The sequence below is a fragment of the Megalops cyprinoides genome, chromosome 7, assembly GCF_013368585.1.
Source record: "Megalops cyprinoides isolate fMegCyp1 chromosome 7, fMegCyp1.pri, whole genome shotgun sequence".
In the NCBI taxonomy this organism is placed as follows: domain Eukaryota; kingdom Metazoa; phylum Chordata; class Actinopteri; order Elopiformes; family Megalopidae; genus Megalops; species Megalops cyprinoides.
In genome coordinates, this window is record NC_050589.1 from 4833673 (window position 1) to 4849204 (window position 15532).

General features: G+C 45.2%; 1 protein-coding gene across 5 annotated transcripts in view; it reads right to left on the reverse strand.

Annotated features, from left to right (window-relative positions):
• Window positions 1-2000: 2000 nt before the first annotated feature.
• The window catches only part of prkcz (protein kinase C, zeta), a 133518-nt gene continuing 119986 nt past the window's right edge, over window positions 2001-15532 (reverse strand). For all 5 annotated transcript variants that reach the window (XM_036534010.1, XM_036534011.1, XM_036534014.1 and 2 more), the window contains 2 exons: window positions 9169-9284; window positions 2001-3813 (listed from right to left, as the gene is read on the reverse strand). In XM_036534010.1, the coding sequence (XP_036389903.1) occupies window positions 3726-3813; window positions 9169-9284 (204 nt within the window). In that variant the 3' untranslated portion in view covers window positions 2001-3725. The remainder of the gene's footprint in view (window positions 3814-9168; window positions 9285-15532) is intronic.

Genomic DNA, 15532 nt, shown 5'->3' on the forward strand with positions numbered 1-15532 from the left:
TTCGGGCTTTGCCTCGGGTTTGGTTAAGCTTGATCGCTCAAGGAGAAGCAAATGAATCCTTTTTGTCAGTCGTTTTAATTCGCCTTTCAAGAAACGTCCCAACAAAGAATCAAAGGTTGCAAATGGCAGAGAGGTGAAAAGCAAGGGTTTTGCCACCTTCATACTGGATGCATGAAGCCAGTATTATACACAGCACAGACTGCCTATAGACTGCTGCAGCCCATGCTGAATACTGTGGCATTTTTGAGGTGTTTTGGATGTTAAACATTAACTTTTGACACTACCTTTGCTTTTGACTGGTAAAACACTGGACAGGGCACAAGCTATATTGAAATATGGAAAATGAAATATAGCATGATTTTCATTATCAAAAGACAGCAATGCTTCCATTTTAATTTTCTAATGTGCAAGATGATTATCATATTAAGCATTAGAATATCCATTTCTCTGTACAATTTCAATTTCACATAATTTCCAGAAGAGTCAAGAAAGATACCACACACTCAGAAATCAATAAACAGAATGTACAAAGTAATTACAATGAACATGTTTACTGGTTTACAGTTGTTACCTAGGATGTTAAGACTAAATCTTGTAAGACCAAACAATGCCACATCAGACTCCCAACTCTCGGTCTTGTCGAAGATTGATTTTTTTTCTGTACACACTGAATTATATCTTTTAATTTATAAAACAAATGCTTCAAATATAAAATTTCCCCCTCTAGCACATTGATAGAACATAATTTGCTTTGGACTCAACACAAGAATAATGCAGAGAAAATACAGTAGCTTGCAACAGTTGCAGTATTTGGCAATAACCATGAATGTATAATTTGATGCCTTTTTTTTTTTTAAAGAAATCATACTCTTTAAACTTGCAACTACTGATCTAAGAGACAGTATCTCAGACTTATTGCAGTTGTGGCTCTTGGTTGAGACTGCAGAGGGACTGGTTTCTACAGTACAGACAGTAACGGTTCAAGGCTGCAAAGAGCGGTGCAGTTCACAGAAAAACCAGGGCTAGCATTTTCGTCGTAGTTACAGATATTTACATTGACGCCTGTAGCGCAGTTAAGCTCGTCGCGCCACTGCTAAATGTTTCAAAGTGCAGCGACAGGATTTAAAATATATTATTACCACACTCGTTCCCCACCTGCGATCTTGGAGTTACTAAAGGACGAACTGCTGAGGACGAACTTGAATGTCCGAATTTTAAAGGACACGTAGCAATCCCAAAGAACTCAACAATGTCAAGTGGTAACCCGTGGAACAACGATTCCATTGCATTCATTTATCTCGTTACCTTTTAATGAGACCCTACCCTGCGTCAGCGTGTCTTCACAACAGAGCACCAGTTAGTTAAAGGCTGGACTGAAACGGAGGGGGCTCCCAAAACGTAGACACAGCACCGTTCTTCCTTCTCACAGAGAACACGTCCATAGGCTGTCGTGGATGCAGTTAATCAAGGCAATTAAACCACGGTCTTGTAATCTCTGCCTGGTCTCGATCCACTCGGCGCACTATCTGCTGTATTTGCCTTTGTTGTTTCTCCGCTATGCAGCCCTGACAGCTAATTGACTCTGTTTGACAGGGGGAACATCTAATTAATCCTATTACACTCTTATCATATTAATGTAGGTCAGATTTAATCAATTAATTTGCATTGAAGTTTTTTTTTTTTTTCCTTCAAGAAAGTGAAACCTAGACTACATAACCTTCAAACTAATTTTCAATCGAGACTTGTTTGCCGTAATTAGAGACAAAGGTCTATTTCAGTCACGGAACAAAGTCTCAGTTGCTATGAATTATTTGTTCGTCGCTTTGCATGCATTCTGACAAGTTATGGAAAAAAAATAATTTGTGATCCTGGTTTTGACATCAAAACATCTTGAGGAAGCGCAATGCAGTGACCCTGGGCACTTGCATTCCGTAGATCCGGTATATGTGTGTGTGTGTGTGCGTGTGTGCGTGAGAGAGAGAGAGAGAGAGAGAGAGGGAGAGAGAGTGTTTATGTGTTGTGTGTATGTGTATGTTATATGGGTGCATGTATTTAAGTGGTGTGTCTGTGTCTGTATCTTTGAGTGGTGCCTACGCAGGTGTGTATGTGTACATAATAACATATATATATATACATACGTGCGTGTGTGTGTGTGTGTGTTTGTGTGCTGGGAGGGACAGAAGCGTCTCCTGGAAGCTGTTCATTTGTACAGAACCACTTTTTGGTGTGAAGTAAAGCCTTGTGGATTAACAAAGCAGAGATACTGTCTCCCCTGGGTGACATCAACGATTCCCTGTCCATTCACTGTCTGCAGCTTGAGAAGGACGCAAATGACACAAGAATCGCAGGCTGTTCCCATCGCCCCCCTGCCGTCCAACATCTCCGCAGCGTCTGAATTGCACCGTTGTCAATCAATGAGAATCACAAATCTGAGCAGTACGTTTTAAAAACCAAAACTGAATGACTCTCCTGTCACTGGCATCACACATGTTTGTACAAAGGAGTTGTGCATTTACCAAACATGTACTATATGATCAGGTATACGCTCGAAGAACAAAGTATCTATACATTACATCATTATAATTATTAATGTTATTATGTCACATACCAGACGCCGTTACCCGGGCGTAATGTACATCAAATTCTCTGTCCTCTACGGATGGCCAGCCTGCTCTGTGGTTTTGTTTAGATTAGTTTTTTTTTACCTCTGTGTTTAACCTTTAAAACATTTACTCAGATCAACAACATTTATATCACAGGAGGATTCTGATTGGCTGCCGTGGACATGTTTTAACTGTCTGCATTTTTCAGAGACTGCAGGTAACAAAGTTTCCCAGCTGCTTGCTCCCCCATGAAGAGAGCAAACCGCGTCACAAAGTAAATCTGATTTAAACTATTTCTTAAGTGCAATCTACAATATGGTGGAAAATACATATTGGGTCTCAGAGGCACTTCTTCAAAAAAAAAAAAAAAACATTTTGTCCCCCAGTTTCTCTTGGAAAAACAACTGCCAGTTAAATGCAACTCCTTTGTAAGCAGAGCAATTTGACGAGTAAAACTTAAAAAAGGGTGGTCATAAATAAAATGTGCCGTTTTGCATCATTAAAAGGCATCATCAATTTGGATTTGCTACCTACACTATAGTACAAGTTACTCATTTTTTCCTTCATTGTACATTCTTGTTTTGCTTGGAGGATGGACCTCCAACAAGATGGCTAGTGTCTTTTAAAAAATAAAATCAACAGAAAAAGTGCACATAAATTCCAGTTCTGGAGCAGAACTATCATATTTACCCAGGGATGAAAGAGATATTGTAAGTCCTTTGTGGATGCAGGCACAAAATGAACAAGCTTTTTCTTCAGGTATAAAGCCAGGACCACTGATACCCACACAAAGGGTTAAAAAAAGAAGCAAGAGTGGTTAGTGGAAGACTACCACCCACTGACCATGGGCATTTTGTTGTTGTTGTAAAATTTCTTTTTTGTTAATACCTCTTTCACAGTTTGCCCCCAAAATAACGTTATTAGGTATCCGACACATAGAACTTGCACTGGTTCCTCAACCTTGCATGCAAGTAGTTTAGGAGAGTTTTTTTTCTTTCTTTCTTTCCTTTCTGTCTCTCCGCCATTCTTTCCTTTTCTTCTTCCACTCCACAAAGTCAGTGAGAATTGATTCAGCCGAGATCACTGCAAAGACGCAGGTGGAAAAGGAGACTGGCTTCTCCCTCATACCGACTCCTCTGTGGTCAGCAGCAGGGGGTTAATGTATTCAAATCCTTCAAATTCGGACTGGTCTATTCTTTTAATGACGTCCCTGTGAGGGGAGAGACAGTGAGAACAGGTCATTTAGGACTGGGCTCAAAAACACAGCCATTGTCAGATGTCTGCCGTGTACAATGAAAAGGCCCCTTTTCACATTAAAGCTTTCATGAGCTTTGTGCATTCAGTTCTTTTTTCTTAACTTGCTGTAAAGACTAATGAATGTGAAGACTTCTGAATAAGAAGAAAAAAAAATCTGATGAAATAGGTGTAGTTTTAATTTTAATTACAAATGCATACCTATACACACACACACAGACATTTCTGATTTCCAGTGGAGTAATCTGTGCATTTAGCAGCAACAACATGTGTAAGGCCAAGCGAAAACAACACGCTGCCTAATGAGTCAATCCTAGCCATGCTTTTCTGGGGCAGCGAGTTCTGTTTACACAGCAGCAATCATCTGTAAATTAACCTAAATATCGCAACCCATTTCAAGTGGCTACGCAAAAACGAATGTGCCAGAGCGAACGCTTCCAAAAACAACAAGCTGTTCCTTGGCTTCCACAGTGCAGATGGCTGACCGCACTCTCTGAGGAGAGGTCTGCCGAAACAGCGCCTCACGCTGGGAGAGCACGGGCCCCGGTGAGCCGGCGTTCTGTGCGGAGCAGCCTGGGGGGGGTGGCAGCTCCGGCCTCCCCTCCCGCAAGCAGTCGCCAGGCCGGCCACCTCTCCCTGCCAGCCACACGGGAGAGTCTCCTGTAATTACCGCCACCAGAAGTGGAATTTTACAGCGCGCCCGTCGCCGTAATTCTATCCACGAGCTCTCAGCGAACATAAGAGGTGCTGTGTGGCAAGCTCTTGGAAAGATCCTTGCGAAAGGAGAGAGCAACCGAGCAGGATCGGTATTGTGGGAAACAGTGTGCGGTGTACAGTATGGAAAAGGGGGTGGGGGGGTGACGTGCCCCAGTACACAGAGAGAGAGAGAGAGAGAGAGAGCGCAAAAGAGAGAGAAAGGCGGAAATTTTGGGAAATGACCAAAACAAACAAAGCTCTCCATAGCGCAAATGTTTTTTCAGTGCTGATTTGAAAGTGTTACCAGATGCGGAGGGCTCCTCCGGTTTAGGGAAGGAGAGGTGCAGCTGCAGCCATGCTGTGAAGGTCCAGCGTGGCAGAAGGGCCTGGCGCCCTCCTGCACCCCCCACTGAGGAGGGACCAGGAAAGGTGGTAGTGGCGATAGTTCTTTCTCATTTATCGCGAATGTGCGTTCCCACTGGAAGGCCCTTTGCCACCTTTTCTCGGTGTGGGGCTGCTGGCATGGCGGTGCCAGCACTGCCCATCACCCCCCCCCCCCCCCCCCCCCCCCCAGCATGCACGTCCAGGAGAGCAGCCCCCTGCGTCGGTGCAATTTGTTAGTGCTGGCCGCTTCTCCCCGGCTTTTTAACAAGGGCTGCAGAGCGACCAGATGTTTGGCAGGGCCGGGGGTCTCAGCCTGCGGAGAGGAGGGGGAGAGGTGGTGGGTGGGATACGGGGATGTGGGATCGCGGGGCCGTGTGACCCCCAACTCAACCCCAGTCTCCTTCCACGCAGGTTTATTTTAGAATCTGAAAAAAGCGGGGTTTTTACATCCCTGGTCCTTGGCTGCCAAAAGGTTTACACAATGGCAGGACGGCCGTGGCTACCTCTCACCCTGGGAGCTGCGCTTAATTGTTTCCTTGCCCTTGTTTTTGAAGCCCACACTTAGAGACCGATGAAGTCATGTCTCTGGCAGGAACAAATTTCATCCTTTCTCCCTCCTAGCTCTTGGAGGAAGGGATTTTAATGCAGGAGACTAAATCTCTAACAAGCAAGGATTTTTTTCCCTCCTTTTTTTTTCCCTTCCTTTCTTCGCCCGCCAAATCTGTCAAACAAAAGGGGGTTTACATCACTGCCTCCCCCACTCCTCAGAAGTGTGGGATGCCAACCTTTTTCCGAAGAGAGGAGCCCCTTTGAAGTACTGGGCTGCCATGTCTTTTGAAGCCAGCCTGAAATCTCCTATCGAACTTCAAACCTGCGACGACGGTGACGGCAGTAAACTGCCACCCGACACCCTGCATCATCTCATAAAACGCACTTCTGAAAAACTCCAACGCAGTAGCCGGCTCTGTGGGCTTTGTGTCATAATTATTTATTTGCCAGGTTAACTAGGCTTTCAAGGTCAATGCATTATTTAGGCTGAACAATGGCTGTGTTGCCTGTGTGCCGGAAGCTTCTGCGTGCAGTGCTTTCGATTTCTATATCCTTTCTAGCTTGAAAGTGAAATGTTAGCCATCAGCCATTTCTTTTCCAGTAGCTTTGGCGTACTTCATAACACTTGCTGGATTGAATCTAAATTCAGAAGTAGGCGGTCATTGGTGGCCGATCTGTGCCTCTCAGTTCTGAAAATTAAACCTCTATTATTACACAGGGGCGACTAATCCCTGAGACACTGGAACTAAAATCATTCACATACATAAGCCCAGGAATATTTGTTGGCGCCATACCTAAAGCGTCATGGATGGTATACATTTCCTGATGCCAGCGCCTAAATCCCTGCTTGTTTGAAGTCATTCTGACTCCAGTTTGAGGCGGACCCTGCCGGGGCAATGCCATCTCTGTTGCGGTGCCAAATCTCGCCAAGTTAATTCAAAACACGAAATTTTCACGAAAATTAACAAACGTTGAGAGCGTCAAGAGAAACGTGCCCACATTGATGGGAGCCGTAATAACGGTTTGAATTGAATAACAAAGTCGTTGAGAAGAATGACGGTGCCCTCGTCCCCCTCGGCTCCTTTTGTACCGCGAAACTTGAAAGACCTGCCGCCGAAGCCCTCTAAACTAAGTGAGGAATATTTGATGTAAGTCGTGAGAGAGGGGTTGGGAGAAGGAGCGAGGTCGTAAATTGGCCTGAATTCAGAGAGGGAAATTGCACGTCAGTCTTCATTTTCCACTTACTTATACATTATTGAGGAAGCACAAACAGGGTACAGCAGGTGATTCTTGCACTAAGAGTGCTCTGCATTTTTAAACGACTCCTCCGGATGTTCAAGTGGCAGGTCGGAAAATAGACCCAAAGACAATTACTCAATTACTCAGAGGACTCTCCCCGCAGCCTGTACTCTTGGTATATTCCAGTTGATAAAGACATTGCCCCTCTTTTGAAAGGCAAATTCATATCACTTAATGCTCCATATAAAATACATTGATATATATTCAGACAGGCCTGCTTTTATAGGGATGCGATCACCTATTTTCTATGAAATATTCAGTTATTTCCCCAAGAAAAGCATGATGAACATTTGCCCTGTCTTTCAGGACCTTTTCTGTAATGCAGCTTAGTGTAATGCAAGGTGGTGTGTTTTAAAACAGTAGTGTGCAGTGGTCAGAAGGTCAGGATGCCCACAGGCCCTGTGAAAAGTTAGTACAAGCAAACACGACAAGGTTTGATTCCGTGGACATGACATATGCGTATGACAGAAAGAGAGATAATATTTAGTTTTTCGAATCACATCTATATAATATCACTCTTTAGAGCGATATTTAGAACTGTCACGCTTGAGGTTAATCGGACAGCAGCTCGGGCAAGAGCTCAGAATAGCAGTGAAATTTCTTCACTTAAGATTTCCCCTTTGTGCTCATCATGCATGCAGCCATTTCACAGAAATAATGAGCACCACTTCCACACTCGGCCTGACACGGTCATTGACTAGGAATTCCAAAGACGGTGCTTTGCGATCTCTCTCATGGAAAGACAGCACCCGTCAACACTTCAGGAAAAAGTCTACAGACGCACGCATGTTCAGCCTGGACTTGTATGGTAAAAGCCGGAGGAAAACCTGTGTTGTTTAGAGTGCCGCGGTGAACAATTATCTGGAAATTGCATCTGAAAGTTCTGCCATTTCACAAAATCCCATTATGCCCCCTGGGTGTTACCAGAGAGGTAAGTGGGTGGTTTCTAATGTGAGTGTGGCCCAGCTCCTCCACCGTCACAAGCTGAACATCTCTGCCTAATGATGGGAGATCATTTATTTCCTCATATGAATATCATGCTCCAAGGTTTCTGTACTTTAGGGTTTTAAAAGGGCGATGATTTTACAACGTTATTGTTTCGTACTGGGAACTAAATAAGCAGCTGGCACTGGAGCAGCTGTGTTCAACGTTTTCCTCTGGCAGCCAGAGCTATGTTCTCTGAGAGTGTATGCGTTCTCATTGTTTGTACATTTTCAGCTGTTTTGATTTTGACTGGCAACACATGGGAGTCCAAATTAGAAGTTGCACTTTATGTGCAAGAGAAAACAACTATACTTTTGGTGTTTTTGGGGGCAATACCATATCAGACTGAAACGATTAAACAAAATGAACCTTGAGGTTCATAATTACATGCAGCTATATAAACAGCACGACATACCTCAGATTGTACTATTTGCAATCTTTTAGTGGGAATGCAAGCTACAAAATAAAGTATCTTTTGGCTTCAGATAACGAAAGATTCTTACACAATCACATATGCCAGCTGTTAAGCATCATGAACTTCAAATCCATTGATCTGTTAGACCTGAATATATTGCAGTTCTACATTGATGTAATAGATTCAACAAGCACACCACACATATACAAGACCAATATTAATGAATATCAAAGGTGAAAGGGATTTTTTTTTATCCTTGTGTGCTGATAGTTAATACAGCCACCCACTAATGTAGCGGTTGCAGTTTAATACTGACGCTTACGGATATGTGCAATGTAAAACTACAAACCAACCACAGGGATTTGGCTTGTTCTACATTATGTCATCGTGTACTCAGAGTCTATCACATTTTATGTCATCCAGTACTGCAGTCATGACGGGAATTAAACTCTCAGGGCAGGAAATCAGAAATCCCTTTTTTACTCGCACAGGAAAGAGACGTTTGGAGATTCTGGAACGTACGATCCATTCTGTGGTCCATTCTGTGGAGCCATTCTGTGGTCAGATTTTCATTAGGCTCTCTGCGTCTAATGACATTTTAGGAACAAACCTTGGGGCTGCGTTTTGCGGGCTTAATGTGCCTGTGAAGGCTGTCGTCCATAACTGCCGTTTGGGGGATTAACGGCATCCGGAAAGTAACAGAGAGATAAATGGCAGGATTACGCATTAGGTTTCTGTCTGGGACGCTCAGTCAATAAAACATCAGGCTGACTTTTGACAGCGATGCAAAGCGGATGTCAAGGTTACTGATTAAGTGTGAATCTAATGGGGAATAAGACTACAGAAAATTTATCATAACTGTCAAACTGGCATTAGTGCCATTACAGCACAATTTTCTTAAGGGATGTAAAAAAAAAAAAAAAAATTTCATTGGTTAAAGGGTCAGTGTCAGGGTTACCATGTCTCATGTCAGTGGCTACTTACTCGTCATCTGGGGTTAGCTGCACTGGTTCGTTGGTAAACTGAGTGTCAAAATTGTCCAGACCGTAGTCATCTGTGATCTGGGGCTTGAATGGAGGGGTCACCTGTTTCTTCTCCAGCTAGGGAAAGAGAGACATAAGAGCATGTCACCATCCATTTCTTCACGCCATTCAATAATGTTTAGTTTTTACGTCAACTGAACATCTTCACAGGGCTCGGGTCAGTGTAATAAGCCTATGAAATAATTCTGTTCAGAGCGGCTAGAAAGCTTTCCAACAGTCACTGTGGGATGCTCTTTTGCAACACTGCTGCCTATTTCTAAGGTCTATATTGACTTGATCAGTTGCAGCTGGAAAAGAAAAGTGGAGCATTTCAGCTTTGGGCAGATCCCCCCCTCAATCCCCACACACCAGCACAAATTGTACAGAGCTGACCTGCTGTAAGTCTCTACGTGCTTTCTTTGTGAGTATTTCAGGCCATGAGTGCTCAGTCACATTTTCCAAAAACCCACATACGACGCTCGGACCAACGGGCGAGGAAATGAAGAAAAAAAAAAAAAAAATGACAAGTTTTGCCATGTGTCTGCTAAAACAGGCCACTAATTACATTTTTCTGCTTGCATTGAGAGAGAGAGGAGAGGAGAGGTGGATGCAAAGTGGATGAATTGCCTTTGCGGGAAATGCTGCTGGTAAAAAGCACGGAGGAGCCTCTCCGAGCAGCAGCGTTTAGAGGGAGGAGAGGGGAGGATACACAGGCAGAGAGGGGGGGAGAGCACATTACAGCATCATCACAGCCACATGATTCAGTGGAAAGCGTTTGGCGTTCGAGGTCACAAGGGGTTTGTTTACGTCGCTCTCGGTCGTATCTTTTGCGTGTTTTTCTAGGGACACCGGCCCTTCTGAGTAACAACCGGAATGAAATTCCTCTTACACCGAGGACCTCCGTGTTGTTGACATGGTCAGAGAGTTCCATGTACCTTATTGTTACATTATTAATGTTTTTTCCCCCCCTCTCTGCAGATGTGGATGTTGTGGGTGATAAACAAGACTTTACAGACAACCCCCCCCCTCCCTAAAATAATACGGTTGTTCCCAAGAATTAATTATGGTTCCTTGCTCTAATTTTGATTCAGTCTAAAAGACAATATGGATATATAAGATAGTGGAGGTAGTTCAAAAAAGCCAAATACAGAACAAAAATCTACCAGGTTTAATATTGAATGTCATGGTATATAAAGCTCAATTTATAGTATAACTAAAGTAAATTTACAATGAGCATAATTTGCCATGAATATTTTGTGTCACATTTCAAAACGATGCATAAAAAACGAAACTGAAAGAAAAAAAAACTTGCAGACTGAATATTGTGGATCCCACTAAGTTGACTACAGTCAATGTATCAGTAGGTTATATGTAATGTACATTTTATATCTGCTAGAACAGAAGCTGGAGGACATGGGTCCCTGTAAGATCCTGTCGGTTATCCTGTTGGCACAACACAGTACATTGACTCTGAGATTCCCTTTCAGACACAGACTGTTCCAAACACAGTCTGTATCATTTTAGCATAAAGATTTCAAGGGAAGCAAAAGCAGTCAGAGAGGGTGTCACCTTCACTGAAGTGACTACAAATTTTATGTTTTTAGAAAACCCAAAGGATTCCCATTCCCAACATCAGCAGAATGTGTCGATATTGCTCACAGAGCTAGCCTCATGGCCGTACCAGAGGCAAGTCCGATTCCAAGGTCATTACTCCGACATGTGCCGTGACGGCTAACGGGCTAATCATGTGCGGCCCTCTTGTGTGCAGCTCATGATCACCGTTTTGAAATGGCGCTCGGAGGCATAACGGGAGATGAGGGGCTGTGTGCTTACATGCACATAATGTTCTGTACAGCCACCCCTTTACCTGTAATTTTGCGACCTCTCTGCAGAATTTCCTGTGTTGCCATGCGTACTACATTACATTGTTTGATGCTGGTGGCTGTTTCACACCGTTTTCACCAGTGCTTTGTACACAGGTTGTGTGTTACGTCCATGTTCCGAATCCCGAACACCCCTCTGATTGCGCATTACAGTTCGCGTTGCTGTGCCCTCGCGGGGCTCGGCGCGGGGAGATGCAGGCGGCGCGGTATACGCTCATCTCTCCTGGAGGTTCTGAAGCAGCGCCGGGGCGAGGGACCTGTGCATGTTAATGAGGCGCACAGACACGGCTGCCTTTGTTGCTTCCCTATGCAAAAGCGGCGCGGAGCACACCCAGGGGGTCTGGGGGGGAGGTTTGAAAGGGAAAAGGGCTGAGTGCAGCACGGGGCTGTGAAATTACTCTGCGTCTGCTGGATGTGTGCAATTTGGAGGCAGGAGACTCTGGTGGGGGCGGGGGGGGGGCTGAGCTGGGGGGGGGGGGGGGGTGACGATGCGGTTGGCTGCCGCGGCTGAGCCTCGGCTGCCGGCAGGGACATGATCGCGTCTGCCGTTGTAGCGGGAGACCAATTACAGCGAATCAGAGGCCTGCGCCTGACGAGGGCCCAGGAGAAGGGGGCGGGGAGCACTGCTGACGCAGGGCGATTCAGTACGGTGCGGTGCGGCTCGGGCGCCCTCACCGCCGGCCGGATCGACAGCAGCAGCCCCAGCTCTCACCCTGTTACGCCCTCAGAAAACTGAACGCAATTAGCAGAGCGCTGAATTAATGCCGCTGCCGCACTCATTAATATTCGATATCCCGCCATCTGTCCGAGGCAGCAGGGCACACAGGTGGGAGAGAGAGCCGGGGGCTCCCTGCTGTGGGTCGATACAGCCGAGCACACACAGCCGAGCACACAGCCGCACGCAGCAGCATAGAGCCCCCATGAGTTCAGCAGTGGGTTCCTGACGGGGTTCCATACCTCTCTGCCACTCTGTCCAGCTTGTATCCCAGCAGCCCCCTCTCCCATCCTGTCACACTGATATCCCAGCAGCCCCCTCTCCCATCCTGTCACACTGATATCCCAGCAGCCCCCTCTCCCATCCTGCTGAGCTCGTATCCCAGAAACCCCCTCTCCCATCCTGCTGAGCTCGTATCCCAGCAGCCCCCTCACCCATACTGCTGAGCTCGTATCCCAGAAGCCCCCTCTCCCATCCCGTCACACTAATATCCCAGCAGCCTCCATTCCCACATATTCACACCTGAGATCCCCAGCGCAAGGTAGTGTTAGGTATGCATTATTTACAGGCATTGTCACCACCGAGCTTACAGCGTTTTCTGTCCCCCCCCCCCCCCCCCCACCCCCCCCACCCTTTGTGAGAGCTCCACAGCCTTGTGAAAACGTGTACTGCTTGATCTGGTTGATTCAACACCTCTGAGGAAATTTGTGAAGCACAGGGTGGTGTTTTTCTGTGAGTGTGCCGTCGAGGATAAGCACCGGGGTGGGGGGGGGGGGGGGGTTGGCAGCGGGGGGGGGGGAGAAGGGTGCAGCTGCTGTTCGGGACAGGGCCTCTGACTCACTGATGATCAAAACTTGTTCAAAGGGGATAAAAAGAAGACAGAAAACAAAACAAAACCAAAAAACCCACAGTAACTCCTCCGGAGGCTGGGAAAGGGAGAGGCAGATGAAAGAGGCCTGCTGATTCATTTTCAGGTCATTACTTTAGTTTCGGGGGAAACTTGAAAAGTGGCGAGCGAGGATCGGAGCGCTTTCTCATGAAACGGCGAGCGAGGAGCTGGCTGAGGACAATCCCCGTCAACTTTTCAGACTGCAGGCAAACAGAGTCTGAACCACTGATCTCAGTTCAATGGCCTGAACTCTCCCATCTCTCAGAGAAAACAGGGCCTCGGCACTGATGCAGCCAGAACACCCAGAGATGAGCGGATGAAAGCACACTGCATGCATTCACGCTCGTAAATAAACTTCCCTTCTTTAACACACATGCATTCTATCAGGTAAATTGTGATCCTCTGATTGTTTTGATAAAACAACCAAATCAAAAAATGAGTCGTTTAATTTCTTTGGTTTGGTCTTTATGCAACAAATTCCCTTTGCTTGATCTTCACCCATTCATCTACATACCGAAAACATATCAGTGAGGAAGAGTTTAAGAGCAGCCACAACCCTCCATGTTCAAAAAGGACAGCAGGGACACATGCTGTTACCGCTTCAGAGAGGAGCTGCTCTCACAGGAATAGCTAATTAATATTTATACCTTTAAATAACATCAGTCAAAGTGCTGCGAGATTGAGGATGTCAGGGGAAAAAAAAACACAGGCCTCTCTTTGAGTCCGCACGCATCACAGCACCACGGCCGCATGTCGTCAGAGGCGTGTTGAACCTTGCAAGGTTACCATGATTACCCAGGCAAATTTCAAGGCGTTTCCTTTAAACCTTTAAAATACATACGCATCCGTGCACATATAGCATAATGGTTAAGGAGCAGGACTCGTAACCAAAAAGTTGCTGGTTCGATTCCCAGCTGAGGAACTGCTTCTACACCCTTGGGCAAGGTACTTAACCCACACTTGCCTCAGTAAATATCCAGCTGTATAAATGGATAACATGTCTGTAACCAATGTAAGTCTCACTGGAGTGTCTGGTAAATGCCAATAATGTAAAATAATAATAATAATGTGTCTCCCACCATACCTACACTGATACAAACTGCAATTACCTGCAGTTTCATTCTGTTTTCTGTAAAAAGCATGCATTATTAAATTAGTAATTCATTTAATTAGTAGTATAACCAATTTGTTAAATTACTCCCCACATCTTTCTGAGTTTGTTTTGTGTTTTTGTATGCTGTGTCTGCTATTAGGTTTTGCAACCGTATCCTCGTTTCCAAGAAAGATTCAAATGTTCTCACTCCCTCTGAAAGTCTGCTGGGGACAGCACTCAGCATGTGAGGATTTAAATGATAAAATGTGTCACGGTATGACCTACCAATACCTCCCACAGAGCTGAATGCAAACACATACAGTGCTGCAACGCTTTAAAATCAAAATTTATTCTGGAAATGGAATACCTAAAACTCGCAAAGAGGGGTTTCTGCTTAAAAGTAATATATTCTTTAAATCCGAGTATAGGTATATGGCATTTTAATGTAGGAATTTTAATTTTTCCATTTGTGATCATTTAATTACTACGCGCTCTGTCCTCAACTGTCTTCAGACGGTCATGGAGGCAACTCAGATGAGCTTAAAATATTAATTCCAGGCAGGCCTGTGTGGCAAGGACTGGCCCCCAAAAAGGCCTTTTAATGCCAGACGCACAGCCTAAGCGTATGTGAGGACTGAAGGTCCGGAGCAGCCAGAGAAGGGGCTTCATTCATAAAAGACAGATTGAAGCAAACCGATTAAACTCCACTCCAAACCGAATTTATCATGTCACATTCCCTCTGCTGATTAACTTAGAGGGAGAAACATGAGGAAAAGATTATACATTAAAAAAAAAAACAATTCATTTCAGAAGTGAGAAGTTAAAATATGCAGGTATCTGAGGGGGAGGTTATATTAGAAAATTTCTTTTATGGCCCTTTTGCCTCTTGCTATCTCACACTACTTGGTTGCAGCAAGAACTGAGGTTGAAAGTTTTTTTTTTTACGTGTTAAAGGCAAACTTTTGCCATTTCCAAAGAAGAAATATAGACCAAATAATGCTTTCTGTGCATATATGCTGGATGAAATGGCAGCATTTAACTGGTGAAAAAGAAGATTTGGGAAGACATTCTTCCACAAGCCCTTCATTTTTGAGCATTGACACTGTGGAGTTTGTGGTCTCCTTTATTTTAATTTTGCACTGGTTTTTCCGCTAGTGGTTAGACAGACAGTTCTGAGCGGTGTCTCTTTCTCTTCCTCTCTCTCTCTCTCTTCTTCTCCCACACTCCCTCTCTCCCTCACACACTCCCTCTGGTCGTCTCTCCCTCTTATTCTCTCCCTCTGTTTTACAATCTGTCTTTCTCTCTCACACTCCCTGTCTCTCCCTATCTCTTTTCCTCTCACACTCCCTCTTTTTCTTACACTTCCTCTTTTTCTCTCACACTGCTTCACAATCATGCTGTCTCCCCCCTCTCTCTCTTTTTCTTTCACACTCATTCTCTCTCACACACTCCCTCTGTCTCTCCCTCACATGATGCCTCTGTCTCTCTTATAACTCCCCGTCTCTCTCCCTCTCCCCACACTCCCTCCATCGCTCTCCCTCTCCCACTCTCCCCCTCTCCCTCTCTCCCTCTCTCCCTCCCTCCCTCTTCATTTTGCACAAAGCTGCTGTCTGCAGGCCTCCCCAGGTGGTGTAATGGATTGGAACAACATTGCAGCCCGGAGTTGTGTCTCTGAAGCAGGGGAGCGTGACGATTAGGACATCAGTGCAGGCTGAGCGCGTCAGCTTCCTGCTCCCAGCGCCCCGT